This window comes from Rhinoderma darwinii, chromosome 5, assembly GCF_050947455.1.
Source record: "Rhinoderma darwinii isolate aRhiDar2 chromosome 5, aRhiDar2.hap1, whole genome shotgun sequence".
Taxonomy (NCBI): Eukaryota; Metazoa; Chordata; class Amphibia; order Anura; family Rhinodermatidae; genus Rhinoderma; species Rhinoderma darwinii.
Window position 1 is genome coordinate 214,899,991 of NC_134691.1, and position 23,586 is coordinate 214,923,576.

General features: G+C 42.2%; 1 protein-coding gene across 1 annotated transcript in view; it reads right to left on the reverse strand.

Annotated features, from left to right (window-relative positions):
- Nucleotides 1-23,586, reverse strand: part of AMPH (amphiphysin) — a 241,956-nt gene that overhangs the window by 53,516 nt on the left and 164,854 nt on the right. Inside the window, exons 11-15 of the mRNA XM_075826928.1 lie at nucleotides 21,875-22,003; nucleotides 13,368-13,478; nucleotides 10,501-10,524; nucleotides 7,089-7,112; nucleotides 1,257-1,289 (exon numbers count right to left, since the gene is read on the reverse strand). Of these exons, the coding sequence (XP_075683043.1) occupies nucleotides 1,257-1,289; nucleotides 7,089-7,112; nucleotides 10,501-10,524; nucleotides 13,368-13,478; nucleotides 21,875-22,003 (321 nt within the window). The remainder of the gene's footprint in view (nucleotides 1-1,256; nucleotides 1,290-7,088; nucleotides 7,113-10,500; nucleotides 10,525-13,367; nucleotides 13,479-21,874; nucleotides 22,004-23,586) is intronic.

A 23,586-nucleotide genomic window follows, 5' to 3' on the forward strand; every position in this document is an offset into this window, starting at 1 on the left:
AATATATCCAAATGTATGTTTTTTTCAGATGCAGCAAAATCTATAAAATCAACTTTTGAAACGGCGCACACTATATGCTAATTACTCATTAAAGGGTCATGGGGCAGTGCCGTTATCCTGAAGAGTCACGTAGTCCTGCCTCGAAACACAACTTTCCATGTTTGATTGACATCCCCCTGGCTGATACAACTTTCTCGAATGCGCCATTGCCTTTTACTACTTGGGGGGCTGTGTGGCACTATATACAAGGGGGGGGCTGTGTGGCACTATACACACGGAGGAGCTGTGTGGCACTATGCACATGGGGAGCTGTGTGGCACTATATACAAGGGGCTGTGTGGCACTACTAAGGGGGGGCTGTGTGGCACTATCTACTAGGGGGGTTGTATGGCACTATTTACAAGGGGGAGGGCTGTGACTCTATCTACAGTGGGCTGTGTGTGGCACAATCTACAGGGGTCTGTGTGTAGCACTATCTACTAAGGGGTGCTGTGTGGCACTATATACAGGGGGAGCTGCGTGGCGCTATATACAGGGGGGATTTATGGTGATATCTACGGGGGGCTGTATGGCACTATCTACAAGGGGGATGTTGGGGGTGCTATCTACAAGTGGAGTGTGACACTGTCTACAGAAGGAGCTGTATAGCACTGTCTACAGGGGGGCTGTATGGCACAATCTACAGGGGGAACTATCTATAAGGGGGGCTACGTGTGGCACCTGGGGGGGCCCAAGTCTTTCCTAGTTACGCCTCTGCTCTCTGTATGGATTAGTTTTGCAGCATACCATACAGTATTTTATCACTAGGAACCATAGTAAACAACAAGTTATATAGTAGTTAAGAACAGTTAATTTTCCTTGCAATAACTAAAACACTAAACTTTAAGAAATAAATGGATACATGATAGGGTTGAATTTTAGTCATTATAATATGTTCAAAATACTTGTTTTGATGGAAAAATAATTTATTGCTATAAGGTGGATGTTTTGACTTTGCTAATAATGTTTTTTTCCGACACCAGTGAATATGCAGTATCATTCATTTCTACAATAGCACCTACGTCATGTTTATTGTTTATGTATCAGCTACTTGTAATATACGGATCAGTTCACCCTGTTGCTCAGTGATGAAGGTTTTTAATATACAAGATTAGCCCTTGAGCCAGTGTTTTATTTTTCCTTACTGGCAAATTGTATTCCACATCATGATGCTCAAATACGTTTATTCTGCTTTTTCATATTATCGTGAAACCTACCTGTGTCAGTCCATTAAAAGCGCTACTGGAAGCCTAAATTAAATGAAAAAGCATAACATTTACATATGAAGTAGCTTTTGATAAAATATGATGATGATAAGGAATGAGCCAAGAGGACAGGAATGTCAGTATCATACCTCCCAACCTATGAATCTCCATTTGCGGGATATTATTAAGCCAATTCCCGTTCCACTTAGGAATACTCACAAAACTTCCCACAAAAGCCCACATATATGCATAAGCCCCATCCCCTTTGAGTACCGTTTCGTGGGACTGTTGGGAGGTATGCACTATTGTGTGTGGTATTAGAAGGAATCTATCTCTAAAGGACTCTAAAAGTGCACAGAATGAAACCCATGTACTTTAAGTCTGCATTAAACCTTGAATATAAACTGTAGGCTACAACAAACAGATTCATAAGCTCAAGATTTCATTAGTCAAGAACGTTTTTTTTTCTGCAACAAGATATCCCAGGGTAGACATTCTGGCCACCGTATTTATCAAAAGAGCAATATAAGAAAACGTAAAATAAGTCCAAGGATTTTTATAGTGCAGTATATTCCTGTTATCCTAATATAAATTTTTTTGAAAATGTTTTATGTGAACACTATACTATTTGTTATCAGTTCTGGTAGGAATGACACCATATTTTGATATATAATGAATGTTTCAATGTTTTTGCAACATTACCTTGCAAGATCACCATAAGGGGGCATTTGTTTTATAAACTGAATGAGTCTACTTAAAGGGGTTGTCTTATCACAGACAAGCCCTTTAACATGGGAGCTGAAAATATTTTGGCTGGGGAAGCCATAGCCAAGCATTTTTAGTATTGCATTTAGTTTTCATGGTGGCCCAAGTCTGTAATATATGGATCGCCTAAGTCTGCCAGAGCTAGAGTTGCAGCTTGTTCGTGGCTCTCTGATTTGTTTTATAAGGGGGTGTCAAGCAGGGCACTGCCTCTGTGACGGCCGTATGCTCTAATAAGGCATTTAGACAGGGGTTATTTTCGTGCAACAACTCCTTTAGGGCCTCGTACACACATCAATCCCATGTTCATGAATAGCAATACAGGTCGGCAGTAATGACCCATATTACACTGTGGTGAATCTGTGAGGCAACAAATTTTTCCTGGAAGGAATGTAAAGCAGGGAGTTTATGTGAAAGCAGATACACACAGAGGTATCGTATTAGCCCATAGAATCCTAAGCTTGCCATATTTAGGGTTCCGTGTAATACAGATCTAATACAGATTGCCAATGTAAACGAGGCCCTAATTTGTGGTTTGTATATTTAAATTGGGAGATTTCTGAGCAAAACGGAAAATGCATTCCCTTGTTTGTACATAGAAATATTTTTTGAGGCTATTTTATAGGGGTATTTCCATCTTAAGCATTTATGGTATAGCCACATCATAAACCATAAGCAACCTGATCAGCCACTGCAGTCTCCATAGAGTTCAATAGAGAAATGGCCGTGCTTGTAAGCAGCCCTCTCTATTGAAGTTTATAAGAGTTACGAAAAGATTGGAGATTATTGTTTTATGACTTTTATGTCATCTGGGAATCACATGTTTGAAAATGTCTACTGAAAATATAATTTCCTAACAAAATATATATTCTGCATGTATTCAATCTATTCAGGTTTAGAAAACGAAGTAGAGAGGAGAACAGCTACAAATATCATCTCTCGTTCTGGAAGACCCAGTTTGTCTATGCATTGCAGTCTTATTTAAATGTAAACTATGTCATAAACACTGTGTAAGGGCCTGTTTACATCAGCGTTGGGCATCTGTTGATGGGTTCCGTGAGACCATTCAGTCAGGGGAACCCATGAACGGAAAGCCAAACGGAAACCATAAGTTCTGTTTGCATTACCATTGATATCAATGGTAATGCTTCCATTGCAAATGGTTTCCGTTTGTTTCCGTTTCATAAGGTTTCTGTTTTTTTAGCGGAACAATAGCGCAGTTGAGTATGCTATTGTTTCCACTAAAAAATAAAGCGGAAACCTTGTGGAACGGAAATGAACGGAAACCATTTGCAATCGAAGCATTACCATTGAAATCAATGGTAATGCAAATGGAACCTGTGCAGTGGCGTAACTACCGCCGTAGCAGCAGTAGCGGCTGCTACGGGGCCCGCGGCATGAGGGGGCCCGTGTCGCACGCCGGCACGGGCCCCCACCATGGCCGCAGGCTCCGCTAGCAGCCGCTATGGCTGCTACAGCGGGACGCCACTGAACAGTACGGCAGAGCAGGGAGGTATCTCCTGTGGATAGGGTATACATGTCTTTTATTAGGTCTGTAAAGTCTTTATCACACTGTAGGTCGCATTTTTTTGGGAGGGGGGACGCTGTAACACCATACAGCCCCCCCTGTAGGGAACGCCATACAGACTCCCTGTAGGTAACGCCATACAGTCCCCCCTGTAGATAACGCCAGACAGCCCCCTCTGTAGGGAACGCCATACAGCCCCCCCATAGATAACGCCATACAGTCCCCCTCTGTAGATAGCGCCATACAGTCCCCCCTGTAGATAGCGCCATACAGTGCCCCCTGTAGATAGCGCCATACAGTGCCCCCTGTAGATAGCGCCATACAGTCCCCCTGTAGATAGCGCCATACAGTCCCCCCTGTAGATAGCGCCATACAGCCCCCCTGTAGATAGCGCCATACAGCCCCCCCCCGTAGACAGTGCCATACAGTCCCCCCCTGTAGGGAACGCCATACAGTCCCCCCCTGTAGGAAACGCCATACAGTGTCCCCCCCCTGTAGGGAACGCCATACAGTCCCCCCGTAGGGAACACCATACAGCCCCCCCCATAGATAGCGCCATACAGCCCCCTCTGTAGATATCTACAAAGGGGGCTGTATGGCGTTATCTACAGGGGGCTGTATGGCGTTATCAAAAGGGGGGTTTGTAAAAAAGGTACTATCTACAAGGGGGGGAGTTGTGTGACACCCTGGGGAGGGGGGGCCCCAGTCAAAAGTTTGCTATGGGGCCCAGTCTTTCCTAGTTACGCCCCTGAACCTGTGGTTTCCGTTTGGCTTTCCGTTCATGCGTTGCTCTGAGAGAAAGGTCTAATGGAACCCATGAATGGAAGCCCAACACTCATGTGAACACAGCCTTATGCTTCATTTCCCCCATGGTAGCAATGAATGGAAATTAAACACTTGCTGCCAAGTCCCCCCCCCCCCCCAGAGTCCAGCTGACAGATGGGCGGCAACGTCTTTAAAATCTAGTATTACACAAAATGTAACATTTCTAAAATGTTTAAGGATCCCCACGACTTCTTAATCAATTCTGGATATGCTCTTTGTGTCCTGGATAAAGTAATCTAAAGACAAAACAGTTTCTCAATCCCTACCGATGCTGCAATCTGGGAGCACAAATCCGTGATCGTATAATGAAAATGGGGACATTTTATCTAAGTGGGCATTACTAAAGACATGTTAAATGTTGTATACGATTCAAGGACTATATTGCGCAGAAATGGTAATTCGCTAAAGGATGTAAATCTGCAGAGTGACACTTAGGGCAATACTGTTGCACTGTATTGTGCCTAGTGCATGACACAAGGGTTCTCTCTTTAGTCACGCCACACTCATTCAGGGCCAGCACTGGGTAAAACACAATGGGAGGGATTTATTAAAGTAGTGCGAAGGAAAAGTGAGACACCAATCAGATTTCATCTTTTATTTTCCAAATGGTCTGAAGAAAATGAGAAATGGAATATGATTGGGTATTATGGGCAACTAATCCAGTTTTCTTTGCACTACTTTTCATAAATCTTCCCCAGTGAATCAGTTTTGCCCATAGCACCTCCAAAATATCAATATTTAGAACTAATTTCACTTTTCTTTTCTCTAAAAAAAAAGGAGGAAATAATGGAAAGGGCATAAAGCACAAGGTCTAATATCTATCTATACTAAGCTACACATGGGGAGATCAGAGATACCTCTTCTTTCTCACGCTCTATATCCTGGTAGAGAAATCCATATCTCCGGTTAGCTAGTTCATCTTCTGACAAATCTGAGTTGTTAGTCTCATTGTCTCTGAGGTTAGAAGAACATTCAAAGCTAGCCATTCTGGATTTTTTTATACATAACATTGGTTGAGTACTATCATCTTCCTTATTTATTTCAGTCGGATTACTGCAGTCTACATTTATGGACAAGCTTGTTTGTGCTTCGTGTTCATTGCAAATGGATGTGTTGTCATCGTTCCCTACATGATCAGTGGCTTGAGAATACCAAAATGATGTCGATTCTGCAGAATTTTGATCAGGCATGCAGAATTCATTTGTCTGACAATCTGTTCCATAATCTGTTTCATAGGACTCACCCCATGATTCTGTTGTACCGGTTGGTTCCCAATTAGGCGGCCATATCTGGTCTGGGTCTATGTCAGTACTGTTAAATTCAGTCAGGGAAATATTAATTTCCCCACTGTTTAGTTGACTTTCTTCATTAACTACATCATTGTGGTTCATGTTAGGAAGTGATAGATCACTGCTATCAATATTTCCAAAGTAATTTGATACTTGAGGCAAAATTATGCAATTTTCCTCAGTTTCAAAAACATTATTATAATTTTTACAGCCGTCATTTTTTAGGAGACTGGAATTGATGTTGGTTTCATTAACATTCTCCATTCCAAATTCATCAGCAGTAAAACGGTTGGTATTACCTCCATCAGTTAATCCATCTCTTTCATAGTCATTCTCTAAAACATTTGTCTCCGTATCACTACCGTGGAAACCAGCATCAACGGTATTCCCCATACTCATGTCGGATATATGTGTATTTTGCTCATCATAATCTTTTTCATGGATTTTATCTGTGTCAGAAATGCATTCATCATAGATGTCCTCTTGACCCTGTTCTGCAGTCGGTGTGCTTTTTGGCAGCTCCCTTTGTTTTATTTTTGCATTGTTTTCATTTTCTACACCCATCTCTTCCACTTGATATTGACTGTCTTCAAATACACAATCATCTCCACACATAATTACTATTTCATGACTTGAAACGCCCCCCATAGTTTGATCATCTTCATTCGATTCCATTGAAAAGATCTCTTTTTGACAAGTTGATTCCAACTGTTCCTCCAAGGAGTTTTCATCAGAAGCTTCATCATCATTTGACTTTTCCTGCCTATTTGTGACATCACTATCATCAAGACCCAATGTACCCTCATCTATATCACTCTTTGAAATGTTTAAATCCTCTGCTGACCCACAATTTGGGGTTGCAGCTATAACAAGGTTACATAATGACAGACTTTTTGATGAGTCAGGCTTCATGCAGACAGACAAGTAAAAGGAGGAAAAAGATAAGAAAAGTTATGGAAATGATGAAAGAAACACAAATATGTGATATAATGAATAAAATTTAAAATGAATTAATAGGTATGCTATATGACATTTTTGAATTGAAGCCCCACCTTACAGCCACTTTAAAGAATTTTTTTTATATAATGTTGTGTGTGTGTGCATATATATATATATATATATATATATATATATATATATATATAAATACACAACATTGTATTACGTTTACAGTTATATATCTGCAGGTACTACCATAAACAGCCTGTGACTGTTTACACTTCTCCAGGAGAATAAAAGAGAGTTTGATATTCTCTTCAGCCACTGTGATATTATCGGAATGGTCCTGTTGTTAACAAAAGCAATTAATGTAACAAGTTTTCCTTGTTATTTATGGAATCCTCTAATATATTCTTTATGCTGTAGCAACTTCAGTGAAGAACTTTCGATGAACCTTTCTGAAGGGTAGAGCATATCATGCAGGACACATTTTATACTCACTGGCTGCACCAATTCATTGTTTGTCTATGAGAGACAGAAAATATTTTTGTAACTAAGTTATACATTGGTATTTAGTTTGACTGCATTTACATTAAGCAATTCAATAAATGTACAATGCCTATAGATAAAATAAGGGCAAACAAAAACACTTTCATTTCTTTCATAAATTATCAAAAGTTTCTGCGAGTAACATTGTTTTTATTGTTCAGTACAATTGTTTTTTTGTGTCTACAGAAATTCATGAAGTGCTTGTTGCATTTATACATTACTGTATGTCAGAATCAAAAATGATCCAAATTGATGATGAGAAATGGGATGAAATTAAAATAATGGGGCTGCATAAATATTCTATAAATAAATACAATGAAGATAATTTTTTGTAAACCTATGGGTCATCTATTTTCACAACCAGATCAATCTCTTGAAGAACATAAAGGGTATGTTCACACGTACTAAAAGAAGTGGCTGAAAATCACGGAGCTCTTTTCAAAGGAAAACAGCCTCTGATTTCAAGGCGTTTTTTAAGCTAAAAATAACGTTTCTTTTAATTTGAAGCTTCTTTTGAGGCTTTTTTTTAAGGCTGGGTTCACACGACCTATTTTCAGGCGTAAACGAGGCGTATTATGCCTCGTTTTTCGCCTGAAAATTGGGCTACAATACGTCGGCAAACATCTGCCCATTCATTTGAATGGGTTTGCCGACGTACTGTGCAGACAACCTGTAATTTACGCGTCGTCGTTTGACAGCTGTCAAACGACGACGCGTAAATGGACTGCCTCCGCAAAGAAGTGCAGGGCACTTCTTTGCCACGTAATTTGAGCCGTTCTTCATTGAACTCAATGAAGCACAGCTCAAGATTTACGAGCGTCTCAGCCGCCTCACAAAATGCGAGGAGGAGCATTTACGTGTGAAACGAGGCAGATGTTAACTGTCTGTCTTTTCACACGTAAATGCCTCTCAGCGTGTGAACATACCCTTAGACGTTTTCCTAGTGTCAATAGAAAATCAGATCCAAAAACGCCTCAAGAAATTACATGCTACTTCTTTTTACGAGGCGTTTTTTGAATTCAGCAGTGTAAAAATACACCTAATGTGAACAGCACAGTGTATTTCACACTGAAATTAAAGGGAAAGTGTTTGCAGGCTTATTTCAAGTGTATTTTGTAGCGTAAAACGAGGCTTTTTATGTTCCAAAATCAGCCCTAAAATAAGCCGTGTGAACATACTCTAAGGGTTTATCCAGCATGTACATTTATTACAGACAGCTGAAAAGGTTATCTAACAAAAAAAAAGAATCAGTACTGACCTTTCTCCGGGCGATCCATCACTGATCAAAGACCTCAGTAGTCACGTGCCGTATTCATGGCATCATGGCTCCCATCGCTGAGCGGTGATGCCAGAAACATGGGCAAGACTAGTGAGGTCTCCGATTGTCTGCAGTGTTCACATGCTGGCTGCTTGTAAACATAGACTGGTAGGACCGCCGGGGCATCAGTGCTGGATCACCAGGGGGAAAAAGAGGTGAGTACTAATTCCTTTTATGTTTTATAACATTTGCAGCTGTTTTTAAAAAATATTTACAAGTTGGATAACTCCTTTAATGTAATGATCCTACGGGAAAAATGTCATGTGCTTCCAAGAAAGCAAAAACCAAAGATAATAAAAGAATAGACTCAATGTTGATGTTGGTTTTTAGACCCATTATCAGATACATCTTTGAACTTCCTCACCTCTGTGCTCCTATAATTGCTCAGGCCAACACCCCACTCCTTATTGGTATAGATAGTATTATGGCCTTGGGTATTTTCTCACTTTTTTGCGAATTGTCTTCCTGAATTAGATTTCTATATTCTGTCTAATTTAAAGAAAATCACTTAGTCTTTGACCTGATGAGGGGTACGCATGTCTGGAAATCTGGTCTTTGAAAATGTATTACTAGTGTAAATAAAAGTGTCATACACTTATTTCTTCTTTAATACTGTTAAAAACAAATTTTAGTTGCCTTATAGCTAAAATGGTTGTGAGAAAATTAAACTTTAAATTATTCTATAAGAATCTTTTCTTTTTAAAGGTTATTTTCATTTTTGCAATACATTTTTAATGTTCCAATGCATCTACAATAAAAATTAAACAAATTTGCAAATAGTCTTGATTTAAAAAATCATTTGTGTCTAGGCTCCTATGCTGAGCTATGTTTCGTAATTGGTTACAGGCTACAAATAAACCATGTATCGTCTGGGCTTCCAGCCATTTGTCATTCCCCTCCCATATGACTCCTTGCTAACCTACAGACAATACAAGAGGCAGCAAGTAACGGTAAACATGGCTAGGATATATGATTGCAGTCTGTTATTTTAGTCTGTGTGTAAGGCTCTGCTCACATCTGCATCAAGGCTTTCTGTTGTTGTTCTGCTCCATCATGGGAGCAAGACAACAAAAATCCGGAGCTGCCGGAGCAGTCGCATCACGGAATCCAGCTGGGTCCGTCCCATTGACTTTAATAGGTTCCATTGAATTTCTGTCACGCTGTCCGTCATTTTGCTGGCTAAAGTAGCGCAGCATGCTGTGCTTTTTTTGTCCCACAAAAATTAAGGAATTTGCAACGGAGGTTCCTAAGATTAATTTGACAAATTTTACTGAACCTGCCCAGACAGTCCAGCATGGGAAACTTAAAAAAAGCTCTACAATGCAGAGGCTGGACTGAGATCTGTGATAAAAGGGAGGAAATGGCTGTGAGGGGGAGACACGAGAGTGAAGGGGGAGAGACTATAGAGACACCTGAGAGTAAAGTCTATTGAGAGTCTACGGAGAGATCCTAGAGGGGAGAGTCTGTAGAAAGACTGCAGAGAGACCCCTCAGCGGAAAGACTGTAGAAAGACTGCAGAGAGACCCCTGAAAGAAAAGTCTATGGACATTTGTAGAAACTGATATTGTGTCCCTGTATAACCCACAGTTACTCATTGAATTGCTGAGGTAAAGATCTGCCACCTGCCTGGTTCCTGTGCTCATTTATTACACTGGTTGTGACACCCTTACAGGCAGATGGTAGAGAGTAAGGCTCTGTTCACAATAGCATCATCACTTCTGTTTATAACTGAGCCATGACTGCCATGCCGGGTTCAAACAGATAAGGACGAATACTGTCAGATCCCAGTTGCCTTTATGGGGTCTCTTGAGGTTCTGGCATATTTGATGACATGAATATTACGACAGACTGCGATATTCTTGCAATCAAAAATACTGGAATGCCCAACAGACCCTATTTATGCTAATGTAAACAGACCATCATTTATGGTTGCCAATATGTATATATCCAGTGCTGTCTACTTTTAGTAAATGTTTTTAATAAAAGAAGACTTTATCTACAAAGCAAATTACATACAGTACTCTGGTAGTTAAAAAGTTATTTTACCGTCCAGAGATCCCAAGGCAGCGTCTGAAAATATAAATGACAAATAAATTAAATAGCATTATATTAATAGAAAACCAGAAACTGACATTTATAAAGTGGTTTCATTGTAACGTGCGACCAGGCAACCTAGTACAGTAAATGTGATGTTAAATTATATTGTGTACAAAATCAACAGTAATTATATTCGAAACTAAATGTCTAAAGGTCATGGTACGTCTAGTAGTGGTTTGTTAAAGTTGATAAAACAAATGAAATTTTTCACCACTGAATGACTGCATTTAATTTACCGAGTTGTAGTAAATTTCCCAAGCATAAATACTATACGTATATTTATATATCTATGATGTTTGTATACAAATGTAAGGAAGAAATGTAATTGTTCCCTTAACCATCACATTCATAAAGTTCTTGGTATTTTTCATGTGACATGACTGTGCAGTTTATTATCCTGAATTCATGTTAAGAGGCATTATAGAAATACTAACAATTAAAGATGCACAATTGTAAAAATCATAAAATCAGTGAGATAATACATTTTAACTGATAAAGAACGAAAAATTTAATAAAGTATAAAAATTTTGCTGAAAGTAAACCTGGAGACATCAAATTTAGGAAATTATAATCTATTGCCATATATAGGAAAGGGCTCTCCATAGCAAAAAAAAAGAAATAGTGCCCCCCTACTGGCACTAGTGCATGCCACCACACCACTCTCATCCTGGTCAAAAGAGTCCCGGTTTGTTTGACCTTTAGCTTTTTTTATCTCTAGCAGGGCAGCATGACCCATGGGGCGACCCGCCGTCTCATATTTGTCAATGCTTATTGGGGGAAAATGCTTGCGCCAGTTTTGTGGCATAAGAAAGTCACACATTTTGGAGCTAAAATTAGCTAAGTTTTACATTCGGAAAGTGGCGAGAAAAGAGGTCAGGTTTAGCCTAGGAGGGCGGGGCCTCCATGGAACAACAGAGTTACTATAATACTTTACTATGGCAAAAACTGACATAAGTTATGGCGCAAATCTACACCTGCTCATAGCAGGTGTTAATTTGCATTTCTGTCGTACATACAGCCAAAGATGTGAAAAATTTATTAAGAGGTGTGTACCCCTTGGTGCGTTGACCCTTTTTCTGCAACGTAAATTAGTGTAAGACTGGTGTTTTAAACTCCAGTCTTCGTATGTTTAAATAGCTATAAAAAGGTGTGTTCATAGCGTCCATGGGGTAGGAAGATGGAGCCCTCCATTTCCAACAGCTACAGGGGCTGCCATTTTGATATGAATTCCTTTGATATAATCCCAGATTTTCAGTAATATCTTATAACCTATATATATTTTCTCAGCCAATATATCATACTCAAGAAATCAAATACCTATATCCATTAAACCAAAAATAGATCTAGATACATTATTATTTCATCAAAATAATTTTATTAATCATAATATTTTATTACACATAAATACAAAAATAAAAATACAAAAATAACCCCCCTCCCAAGTATATACTATAGACAGTTAAAAATACATAAAATAAACCAGGTGCAATATAATGAAAACATAGAGTTATATGTAATCAATATGATTACATATAACTCTATGTTTTCATTATATTGCACCTGGTTTATTTTATGTATTTTTAACTGTCTATAGTATATACTTGGGAGGGGGGTTATTTTTGTATTTTTATTTTTGTATTTATGTGTAATAAAATATTATGATTAATAAAATTATTTTAATGAAATAATAATGTATCAAGATCTATTTCAGTAATATCTTTTAGACTTTCCTTTGCCTTTTACATGGTTTTATCCAGCACTACTGCCTATATACGTCTGATAAAGATAAATAATATTTAAGACCTAAAGTTGAATAGAATGAAAAGAACACTAAAAACAGCAGAAAAGGTTACCCGACTAATCTTGGAGAATATGCTAATTATGTTTAAGCGTCTGCTTATCACAGAAAATTTAATTTTTTAGCAAAGAGCTGAAGAAGATTGATCCGATAATTTTCTGTTAACATTTAGTCTATACACATCAGTTACACATTTTAATCATGTTTCTATTACTGACAAAAATACATATATTCAGTATATCCATAAAATGACAAATGCAACCACTGTGCTTAACTAGAAATAAAGACTGAATCTATAATCAAAAATCATAAATCATAAATTCAAGAACCTTTAAATGCCAAGATATATTCTACACTTGGCTTTTAATTTTGTGAACTTCACAATACACAGACTAGTATTTTTTCATTTTCAGCAAATAGTACCCTTATGTAACAAAAAATATTCTGCAGTTATTTAAGTGTAATAGTAATACATAGTAATTTCAGTAATATTAAATTGCAGCTAAATGAAAATATCACAAGAGCATTTTAAACCTAAAGAGTCGACCAAGTGGCTACCAGTGTTTCATCCAAAGATACAAATATATTTTATGCATAACAAAGTAAGAATTATTACAATATTAACATTTTATAATAGCCAAGGGCACTTTGACAAGCTATTTCCATATACCGTATTGGGTCAAATGGATGTCATACAGAAGGGGTCCCCTGCTCGAGGCCCTCGTATCTTAGACAAAGGAGCGAGACGCTAAGTATAAGGAGCTCCCGCTCAGACGGACCCGACCAGTATGTGTAGTACATTCGAATGGCTGCGATGTAAAACTACATTTCTCCCATAACAGCCAGCATAAGAACCTCCAAGAAGAAAACCTAAGATAAAATGTTAACGCAAAATTGCTGCTATATGAAAATAGTACTAGAAGTAGACTTTCTGGATTACCGAATTAGGAATTAAAGGATTTTTACAGATAAAATAGATTTGATTTGTGATCATAATCTAAAATGTAGTGACCCATACCTGAGACATCGGTGAATGAGACTGCGTTATTCCTGCTGATGCAGCTGGTTTGAAAGGATCAAAGTCTAGATCAAGTAAAGATTCAACCTTCTTTTCTTCTGCAGTTTCATTCTATAAGAAACAATATAATTAAGATTTATCTCCGGTATCCACTTAAAGGGGTTGTCCGGTTTCAGCAAATACATTTTATTTTTTGTGTAAGTAAAAGTTATACTATTTAGTAATTCTTCATGGTTTTCAAGATCTTTGCTTGTTGTTATTTTGTAGGAACATAAATTATTTACTTTTAGTGGATACAATTCTGTCCATGGTTGTCACGATCATGGGGTATGTGGACCCACTAGGCCGCTCCGCAATAGCGGAGAGGCAGCTGGCCAAGTCACAGTCTAAGCAAGAGTCTATACAAGTTCGTAGCACAAGGGAACCTGAAATAGTCCAGATGGTGGCAGGGGCTCTGGCACGGATGGTAGTAGGTGCAGCAGGTTGAGCCAGACTTGGTGGTAGACAGCAGGTGCAGTAGGTTGTGCCAGACGTGGCGGATGACAACGGGTGCAGTAGGTTGCACCAGAAGTGGCGGATGACAATGGGTGTAGCTGGACACGACTCCAATCCCTAAACAGGCTCAGGAACAATAATACAGCACGGGATACAGGATACAGGTAGCAGGGCACAGGAAACAACAGGAACAGGATAACACTAAGGGACCATTTGCAAAGACTAACATGGGATCAACTAACAACGCTCAGGCAAGCATCATAAGGGCAGGGCCCTTTTCATAGTTCAGGGTGATCAGGGAATAATGAATCAATTATTTACATATGCGCACGCTGGCCCTTTAAGGCCGGGAACCAGCGCGTGCACTCTAGTGGTCACTACGGGACAGAGCAGGCGCATGTGCCGACGTCTCTGGGGAGAAAGACGCTGGGAGGAAGATCTGCGGAAGGCAGGTAAGTGAAGGTCGCGGTCCATGACCGTGCCCGTAACAGTACCCCTCCCTTACGCCCCCTTTTCTTGGGTCCAGAGCGAGAGAGGAATTTTTTAATGAGGGTAGACGCATTGAGGTTCTCCTCTGGCTCCCAGGATCTCTCCTCAGGACCAAACCCTCTCCAGACCACCAAATAGAAAGTCCTTCCTCCTACCCTCTTGCAGTCCAGAATCTCCTTCACTTCGAATACCTCAGAAGAACTACTGGAAGAAACTGCAGACCTAGGAGTTTTACTGTATCGGTTCAGGACCACGGGTTTAAGGAGGGATACATGGAACGCGTTGGGAATCTTCAGAGTAGGAGGCAACCGAAGTTTATAGGATACTGGGTTGATCCGCTGTAGGACTTTGAAAGGACTGAGGAACCTAGGTTCGAACTTGTAAGAAGGCATCTTGAGTCTAATGTTTGTCGAGGACAGCCAGACCTTGACTCCAGGAGAGAATTGAGGGGGAACTTTCCTTCTTTTATCTGCATGCTTTTTCATGCGGTCCACTGCTTGGAGAACCGCAGCCTTAGTTTGCCGCCAGATGTGAACAAATGAGCCAAAAAAAGAATTAGCTGCTGGTACTTGAGTCATAGTGTAAAGGATCTGCCAGGCACAGCTTCGGGGTTAACTCCCAGAACTAATCAGTCAGCACCTGAGAATACATCCCTGAGACTGACTCCTGCTTCCACCATTCAGGCTGGCAGGCTTAGGAGTGGGAGAGCCTATCGTAACCTGGCCAGACTCAGCTAGCTCCCACCCTCGGTCTATTTAAGCCTGCACTTCCTGTCCCTCGGTGCTTGTGATTCTTTCCTTGTGGTTTCCTGGCCCAGCTACAGCTCCTGCTATTTTTGATCCTGCTCCATACAGACCCTGGCTTACCGACTACTCTTCTGCTTTTCGTTTTGTACCTCGCACACTCCTGGCTTGACTCGGCTCGTTCACCACTCTGGTTGCTCACGGTGTTGCTGTGGGCAACGGCCCCTTTTCCTTGCTTGTGTTCCTTGTATGTTTGTCGTGCACTTACTGAGCGCAGGGACCGCCGCCCAGTTGTACCCCGTCGCCTAGGGCGGGTCGTTGCAAGTAGGCAGGGACAGAGTGGCGGGTAGATTAGGGCTCACTTGTCCGTCTCCCTACCCCCTGCCATTACACATAGCTGACATAGGAAGAGGAACTCGAGTATGCTGGCTGTACACACTGTAGAAGGAAGACGAGGCGGTAGACTCACTTGTGTGGTTGTTGTATGAGAATTCAGCCCAAGGCAGGAGTTGCGCCCAATTGTCGTGTTGGGCGGAAACAAAGTGGCAAAGTTAATTCTCTAAATTTTAGTTGGTCCTCTCCACTTTACCATTGGACTGAGGGTGATAGGCAAAAGAGAAGTCATGTTTAATGTCCAGCAGGTTGCACAGGGCTCTCCAGAACTTGGATGTAAACTGTACACCCCGGTCCGAGACAATATATAGAGGGAGTCCGTGTAGCCGGAAGATGTGCAAAATAAACAGGCTTGCCAGGCGAGGAGCACACGGGAGGCCAGTCAGTGGAATAAAATGTGCCATCTTGGAGAAACGATCCACTACTACCCAGATTGTAGTACATCCAGCTGAGGGGGAAGGTCAGTGATAAAGTCCATAGCTATGTGCTGCCAAGGTGCATCAGCAACAGGCAGGGGAAGGAGCAGACAGGTAGGTTTGGAGCGAGAAGACTTTTTCGAAGCACAGTTCGTACATGAAGAGACAGTCCACAACATCCTTAGGCAGTATGGGCCACCAATACTGACGGGCTATGAAATACTGAGTCTTTCGAACACCAGAGTGCCCCACCAATTTAGAGCTGTGTCCCCAGCGGAGAATTCTCTTCCTGTCCGTAAGGCAGACAAAAGTCTTTCCAGGAGGAATGTCTCCAATTTGCAACAGGCTAGCGACAATAATCCTAGACGGGTCTATAATATATTGGGGAATCTCTTCAGAGTCATTAATCTCAAATGATCGAGATAGGGCATCAGCCTTCACATTCTTATCAGCAGGATGAAAGTGAAGCAGTAAATTGAAATCTAGCGAAGAACAACGACCACCTGGCTTGGCGAGGATTTAGCCGTTGTGCTGACTCTAAGTACGTAAAGTTCTTGTGATCCGTATAAATGATTATAGGGTGAACCGCGCCTTCCAGCACGTGTCTCCATTCCTCTAATGCCAACTTGACGGCCAGCAACTCCCGATCCCCGATGGAATAGTTGCGCTCTGCCGGAGAGAACAATTTCGAGAAGAAGCCACAAGCCACCATCTTACCCTTAGAGTTCTTTTGACCTAGTAGAGCTCCAGCACCAACAAAAGATGCGTCCACTTCCAGAAGGAACTGCCAAGAAGCATCAGGGTGATGAAGAACAGATGCTGAGGTGAAAGCGCTATTAAGTTTAGTAAATGCAGATTTTGCCTCTAGAGGCCAAACCTTAGCTTTCACCCCCTTCTTGGTGAGGGCCGAGATTGGGGCAATCAGAGATGAGAAGTTCGGGATAAACTGCCGATAGAAGTTCGCGAATCCAAGAAATCTTTGTATGGGCCGAAGGCCCTGTGGACGTGGCCACTCCAAGTTGGATTTCACCTTCTCTGGGTCCATCTTGAGGCCACGGTCAGACACTATGTAGCCCAGGAAGGGCAGAGAGCTTCTCTCGAACACACACTTTTAGCGTATAGGCGATTCTCCCTTAACCGCTACAGAACTTGGCGAACGTGCCTCCGATGCGTCATTAAATCCGGCGAGTAAATTAGGATGTCGTCCAGATAGACCACTACACAGACATATAGCAGATCACGGAAGATGTAATTTTTACAAATTCCTGGAACACAGCTGGAGCGTTACACAGGCCAAAGGGCATAACAAGGTATTCGTAGTGGCCGTCTCGGGTGTTAAATGCAGTTTTCCATTTGTCTCCTTTGTGGATACGGATCAAGTTATATGCTCCGTGTAGGTCCAGTTTTGTGAATACCATGGCCCCACGGATTCTGTCAAAAAGTTCTGAGATGAGCGACAGGGGATACTTATTTTTAACAGTAATTTGGTTCAGGCCCCGGTAGTCGATAGATGGCCGAAGAGATCCGTCCCTCTTTTTCACGAAGAAGAATCCGGCTCCAGCCGGGGAGGAAGATTTTCGGATGAACCCTCTTTCGAGAAGTTCTTTAACATAGGCGGACATGGCTTTGGTCTCTGGCAGGGAAAGAGAGTAAATTGGCCCTCGAGGTGGTGAAGCGTCAGGGAGTAAGTCCACCGGGCAGTCGTAGATGCGATGAGGAGGAAGAGTCTCTGCTTCCCCTTTACTGAAAACGTCCACAACACTATTGTAATGAGATGGTAGATCGGAGAGTGACTGAGGCAGTGGGGGAAAACAGGGCAAACCTGTGACAGGCAATGGCTATGGCATCTGGGACCCTATTGGAGAACTTCTCCGGAACTCCAGTCGAGAACCGGAGCTTGTAGGCGAAGCCATGGCAGACCCAGCAGAATAGGGTTGATAGCTTTAGGTAATACAAGGAAGGTGATCTGTTCAGAGTGAAGAGCTCCAACTTGTAGTGTCAATGGTTCCGTGATGAACACAATTGGAAATGGTAGACCATTCACAGAAACAACAGCCAGAGGTCTCTCCAGAAGAACCGTGGGTAGATGTAAGTAATCCACTAGATCCTGCTGGATGAAATTTGCAGCTGCTCCGGAGTCAAGATGGGCAGAAGAGGAATGTGATGTCTCTCCGGAGATTATGGCCACAGGAATCAATAGTTTGGAAGAGGTTTTCATGTTTGGAGACGTCCCACCTAGAGTTGCTTCCCCAACCAACCCTAGGTGCTGGAGTTTCCCAGTTTCTGTGGGCATTGGCGCACAAAATGACCCTTAAGGCCACAATACAGACATAATCCAGAAGAGCGTCTGCACTGTTTTTTTGTTCGGACTCTGTTTACCTGCATAGGTTCTTCAGGTAGTGCACTAGGGGAAGGCAATAGTGGTCTCTGGGCCAAGGGTGCTGGTCTGTGACACTGGCTCTCCTGTCGAACATCCTGAGTGCGCTCCCAGATCCTCATGTCAACCCGAGTAGCCAACAGGATGAGGGCATCCAAGGTAGAAGGAAGGTCGCGGGCTCCAAGCTGGTCCTTGATGTGCGAGGACAGTCGCTGCCAGAAGGTCGCCACCAATGCCTCATTGTTCCATGCCAACTCTGCTGCCAGGGTATCGAACTCTTGCTTGAGTGTTAGCAGAGTGACTGCGGCAGAAGATGTTCGGCCTGGCTCCTCGAACACGGCACGGAAAGACTGCAGGAACAAGGCTAGATGCGAGGATACAGGTCCTTGTCGTTTCAAGATGGGATTCGCCCATGCGAGGGCCTTGCCACCGAGGAGGGAGATGATAAACGCTACTTTGGCCTCCTCGGAGGGGAAGAGATGAGCTCATAGCCTAAAATGAACCGTGCATTGGTTGATGAACCCTCTACAGGCTCTGGGATCACCGTCATTATAGCGAGGAGGAAGAGGCAGTGAAACTGTGGATCCGGAATAAACAGGGAGAGCAACGGACTGTGGAACAGCAACAGTGTCTGGAGGAAGAACCGGGGGTGGAACAGTGAGTTGATCCGGGTGGGCCATGATGGAATTTACAGCCTCAAGGAGTTGATCCTGACGTGTCCGTAGGTCATGCATCTCCGTCTCTATCTTTTGAACTGCGGTCTTGGGCTGGCCAGCAGCATACTGTCACGATCATAGGGTATGTGGAATCACTAGGCCGATCCGCCTCAGTGGAGAGGCAGCTGGCCAAGTCACACTCTAAGCAAGAGTCTATACAAGTTCGTAGCACAAGGGTATCTGAAATAGTCCAGATGGTGGCACGGGCTCTGGCACGGATGGTAGTAGGTGCAGCAGGTTGAGCGAGACGTGGCGATAGACAGCAGGTGTAGTAGGTTGTGCCAGACATGGCGGATGACAACGGGTGTAGCCGGATACGACTCCAATCCCTAAACAGGATCAGTAACACAGCATGGGATACAGGATACAGGTAGCAGGGCACGGGAAACAACGGGAACAGGATAACACTAAAGGACTAACATGCAAAGACTAACATGGGATTAACTAACAACGCTCAGGCAAGGATCAGAAGGGAATGGCCCTTTTTATAGTTCAGGGTGATCAGGGAATAATTCATTAATTATTTAAATATGTGCACGCTGGCCCTTCAAGGCCGGAAACCAGCACGCGCGCCGTCTAGTGATCACTACGGGACAGAGCGGGTGTATGTGCCGATGTCTCTGGGAAAGAAGACGCCGGCAGGAAGAGGAAGATCTGCGGGAGGCAGGTAAGTGAAGATTGCGGACCGTGGCCGTAACAATGGTCATGTGGTGGACACACAGGTGCAGGAGTTGTTACAGTATCAGTGTTTTTTCTTCTAATGATCCTAGCACCTTTGTGTCCATCACGTGACTGTGGACAGAATTGTATCCACTAAAAGTAAATAATGAATGTTCCTACTAAATAACAGCAAGCAGAGATCTTGAAAACCATGAGGAAATAATACAAAAAGTATATTGGAAAATTGTATAACTTTATACATAATATTAATTTGCTAAAACCAGACAACCCCTTTAACCACCTGCTTTAACTCTGAGAGTAAAAGTCTTAGCCCTTATTCACACGACAGTGAAAAACGGCCGTGTGATGGCCGTCCTTTTAACGGCCTTCACATGGCCGTTTTCAGAGCAATTATATTCTATGGGTGCATTCACACGCCCGTTTTTTTAACGGCCCGTGAATAATGGCCGTCAAAAAATAGGACATGTCCTATTTTTGGGCCGTTTTAACGGCCTGACGGCCCCCATAGAAGTCAATGGATCCATTTTTAACGGCTGTCAATACATGTAACAACCGTTAAAAACGGATCTGTTACATGGGGATTGGCAAGGGAACTACTAGTTCCCTTGCTGGCTATCGTTGGCATACTCACTGTTGCAGCGCTTCTTCAGGTGTGGTCACTCGTCTTCACGGGTTTAAAGGCGCCTCGATGACGTCATCGCCCCGTCGCGCTGCCTTGCCAGATCCCGTGCAGACGCGTAACCACTCCTAAAGAAGACAAGAGACGGCGCTGCACCCGTGAGTATGTAGCATCATGTACAGGGAGGCTGGTGTGGCATCATGTACAGGGAGGCTGGTGTGGCATCTACAGGGAGGCTGGTGTGGCATCTACAGGGCGGCTGGTGTGGCACGATCTACAGGGAGGCTGGTGTGGCACGATCTACAGGGAGGCTGGAGTGGCATCTACAGGGAGGCTGGTGTGGCATCTACAGGGAGGCTGGTGTGGCATCTACAGGGAGGCTGATGTGGCATCTACAGTGGGGCTGGTGTGGCACGATCTACAGGGAGGCAGGTGTGGCATGATCTACAGGGAGGCAGGTGCGGCATGATCTACAGGGAGGCAGGTGTGGCATGATCTACAGGGAGGCTGGTGTGGCATCTACAGGGAGGCTGGTGTGGCATCTAAAGGGAGGCTGGTGTGGCATCTACAGGGAGGCTGGTGTGGCACGATCTACAGGGAGGCAGGTGTGGCATCTACAGGGAGGCTGGTGTGGCATCTACAGGGAGGCTGGTGTGGCATCTACAGGGAGGCTGGTGTGGCATCTACAAGGAGGCTGGTGTGGCATCTACAGGGAGGCTGGTGTGGCATCATCTACAGGGAGGCATGTGGCATCATCTACAGGGAGGCGTGTGGCATCATATACAAGGAGGCGTGTGGCATCATATACAGGGAGGCGTGTGGCATCATATACAGGGAGGCGTGTGGCATCATATACAGGGAGGTGTGTGGCATCATATACAGGATGTGTGGCATCATCTACAGGGAGGCTGGTGTGGCATCATCTACAGGGAGGCTGGTGTGGCATCATCTACAGGGAGGCTGTAAATCGTGTCTAGGTGAACATGTGACCTTCCTTTGGGTGTTTTCAGGGGGCTGGGACAAAAAAAAAGCCTGACCAATGAAATTCATCAGTTTTTTTTAACGGCCATGAAAAACTGATGCAAAATGGATGTCAAACGGCCATTAAAAACGGACAGATGAACTGGAAATGGATGAAAATTTAGAGACAGTGATGCAAAATGGCCATGAAAAACTGACAGTTGATCAGTTTTTAATGGACATTTTTTTTCACTGTCGTGTGAACAAGGCCTTAGGCCATTCTTAATCTCTTTGTACAAAATACACTATTTTATGAGAAAATTATAATGAGGCTAAAATATGTGAATGATATCATGATGTGTAAACAGAGGCTACAAATGATGAGGTGATGGAAAATTGTCATGATATTCTAAAATTTATTTCACTTCAAAAAGAAAAAAAAATTTGAATTTCTAAAAACACAGTTACTATTATTTAAAAATAAAAATAGTTTGGCTTTTCCCAGAGAATATTCAGTTTATTAACAAACACTATAGATAATTCATTGTTCTTTGGAGAAATCAGCACAGTTCTCTATGAGCAACATTATTGGGCAGTGCCATATAGAATATCACCTACCTGTGAAGGGGTTGTCACATTGATCTCAGGGACAAAATTGTCTTCAAAGAAGCTAATGATATTTTCTTGTTGCAGTTCTTTTGATGGAGTGAGTTTAGGTAGTGGTGGTACAGGAGGACCTTTTCTCAGCTAGGATTAGGATTAAACAAGAGTAAATTGGTAACATGTTCAGTAAAATATAAAAAATAACCCACATTGCTCATACATTGCCCCTTAAAAATGTTTTAATAATGCATTGTATTTTTTTTTCCCTAATTCAGACATGGAAGTTGCAGGCCTCAATTATAGTGGAACAGTTTTTCTTATAACAATGCTTCCGCTTCCGTGTATTAGTAATACAGATCTACTGTTCACATTGTGTCCATATCTAAACAGACTTAAATAATACTAGTTAGGATGTCGACAGTGATTGAACCCACCGAATGTACTGATCATAGTATTAAAAAGCAAGCGCACCCAGGTGAAAGTGTTTCCATCAAAGACTGTATAGATAATAACAAAAGCTGAGGTACATTAAGAAAAATAACGCCACATTGCTGGAACGAGCATATGTCACTCTTTGAACACTACTTTAAAGCTTAAAGGGGTTGTCCAGGCACGGACAACTGATGGCCTATCCATAGGATCAATACATGATCGTGTGGGTCCAACAGCCGGACCCCGCACTGATCAGATACTCTGACTGCCTCCGGCATGTCCATGCCAGAAGCAGATGACTCCGGTCACAGAATAGCGGCTGAGCTGCAGTACCACAGCTCTTCTCCTATTCAAGTAAATAGGATCAAAGTTCCTGTTCTGCAGCATGGTATGCAGTGGTCGGAGCCATCTGCATACCCTGCATAACATCCCGCGCGCCCGGAGGCAGCTGGAGCAGCTGATCGGTGCGGGGTCCAGGTGTCAGACCCCCACGATCATATACTGATGACATATCCCTTTAAAGAGCGATAAAAGCATGGGTTTATTTCTTTGAAGCTTCCTTGTTCCTTCTCTGCCCTCAACCCAGTACAAATTGAGTCTTGGGTTGAAGACCTGTGTAATTTGATCTAAAACTTACTACAAGGAACAAACTGTCCAAAAACACAACTTAATATCCTGTTAATTTTAGGCAATGTACCCTAAAAAAGTGAGGCTGGCACTGTGATTATGGCAGAAATATGTGCAGAAACAATACCATCCTATCGTTAAATGGAGGATGCAGTCAAAAATAATCACCTGACATGAATAGCGGTCAGAAAATCATAATGGAAAAAAGGGGCTGTAGCTTTATACCGAGTTCCCATAAGCCTTTTTTGGGCCTGCTCTGAGATTTCAATTACTAAAACACAGAGGATAGTAAATATATATATATATATATCTCTGCTATATATATATATATATATATATATATATATATATATATATATATATATATATATATACAGTGAAGGAAATAAGTATTTGATCCCTTGCTGATTTTGTAAGTTTGCCCACTGTCAAAGACATGAACAGTCTAGAATTTTTAGGCTAGGTTAATTTTACCAGTGAGAGATAGATTATATAAAAAAAAAACTGAAAATCACATAGTCAAAATTATATATATTTATTTGCATTGTGCACAGAGAAATAAGTATTTGATCCCTTTGGCAAACAAGACTTAAAGGAACAGTGTCACCACCAATTTTTTTTTAATATGTTAAAGATGTTAGTGCTTTATTAAAAACGTTTGGATTAAT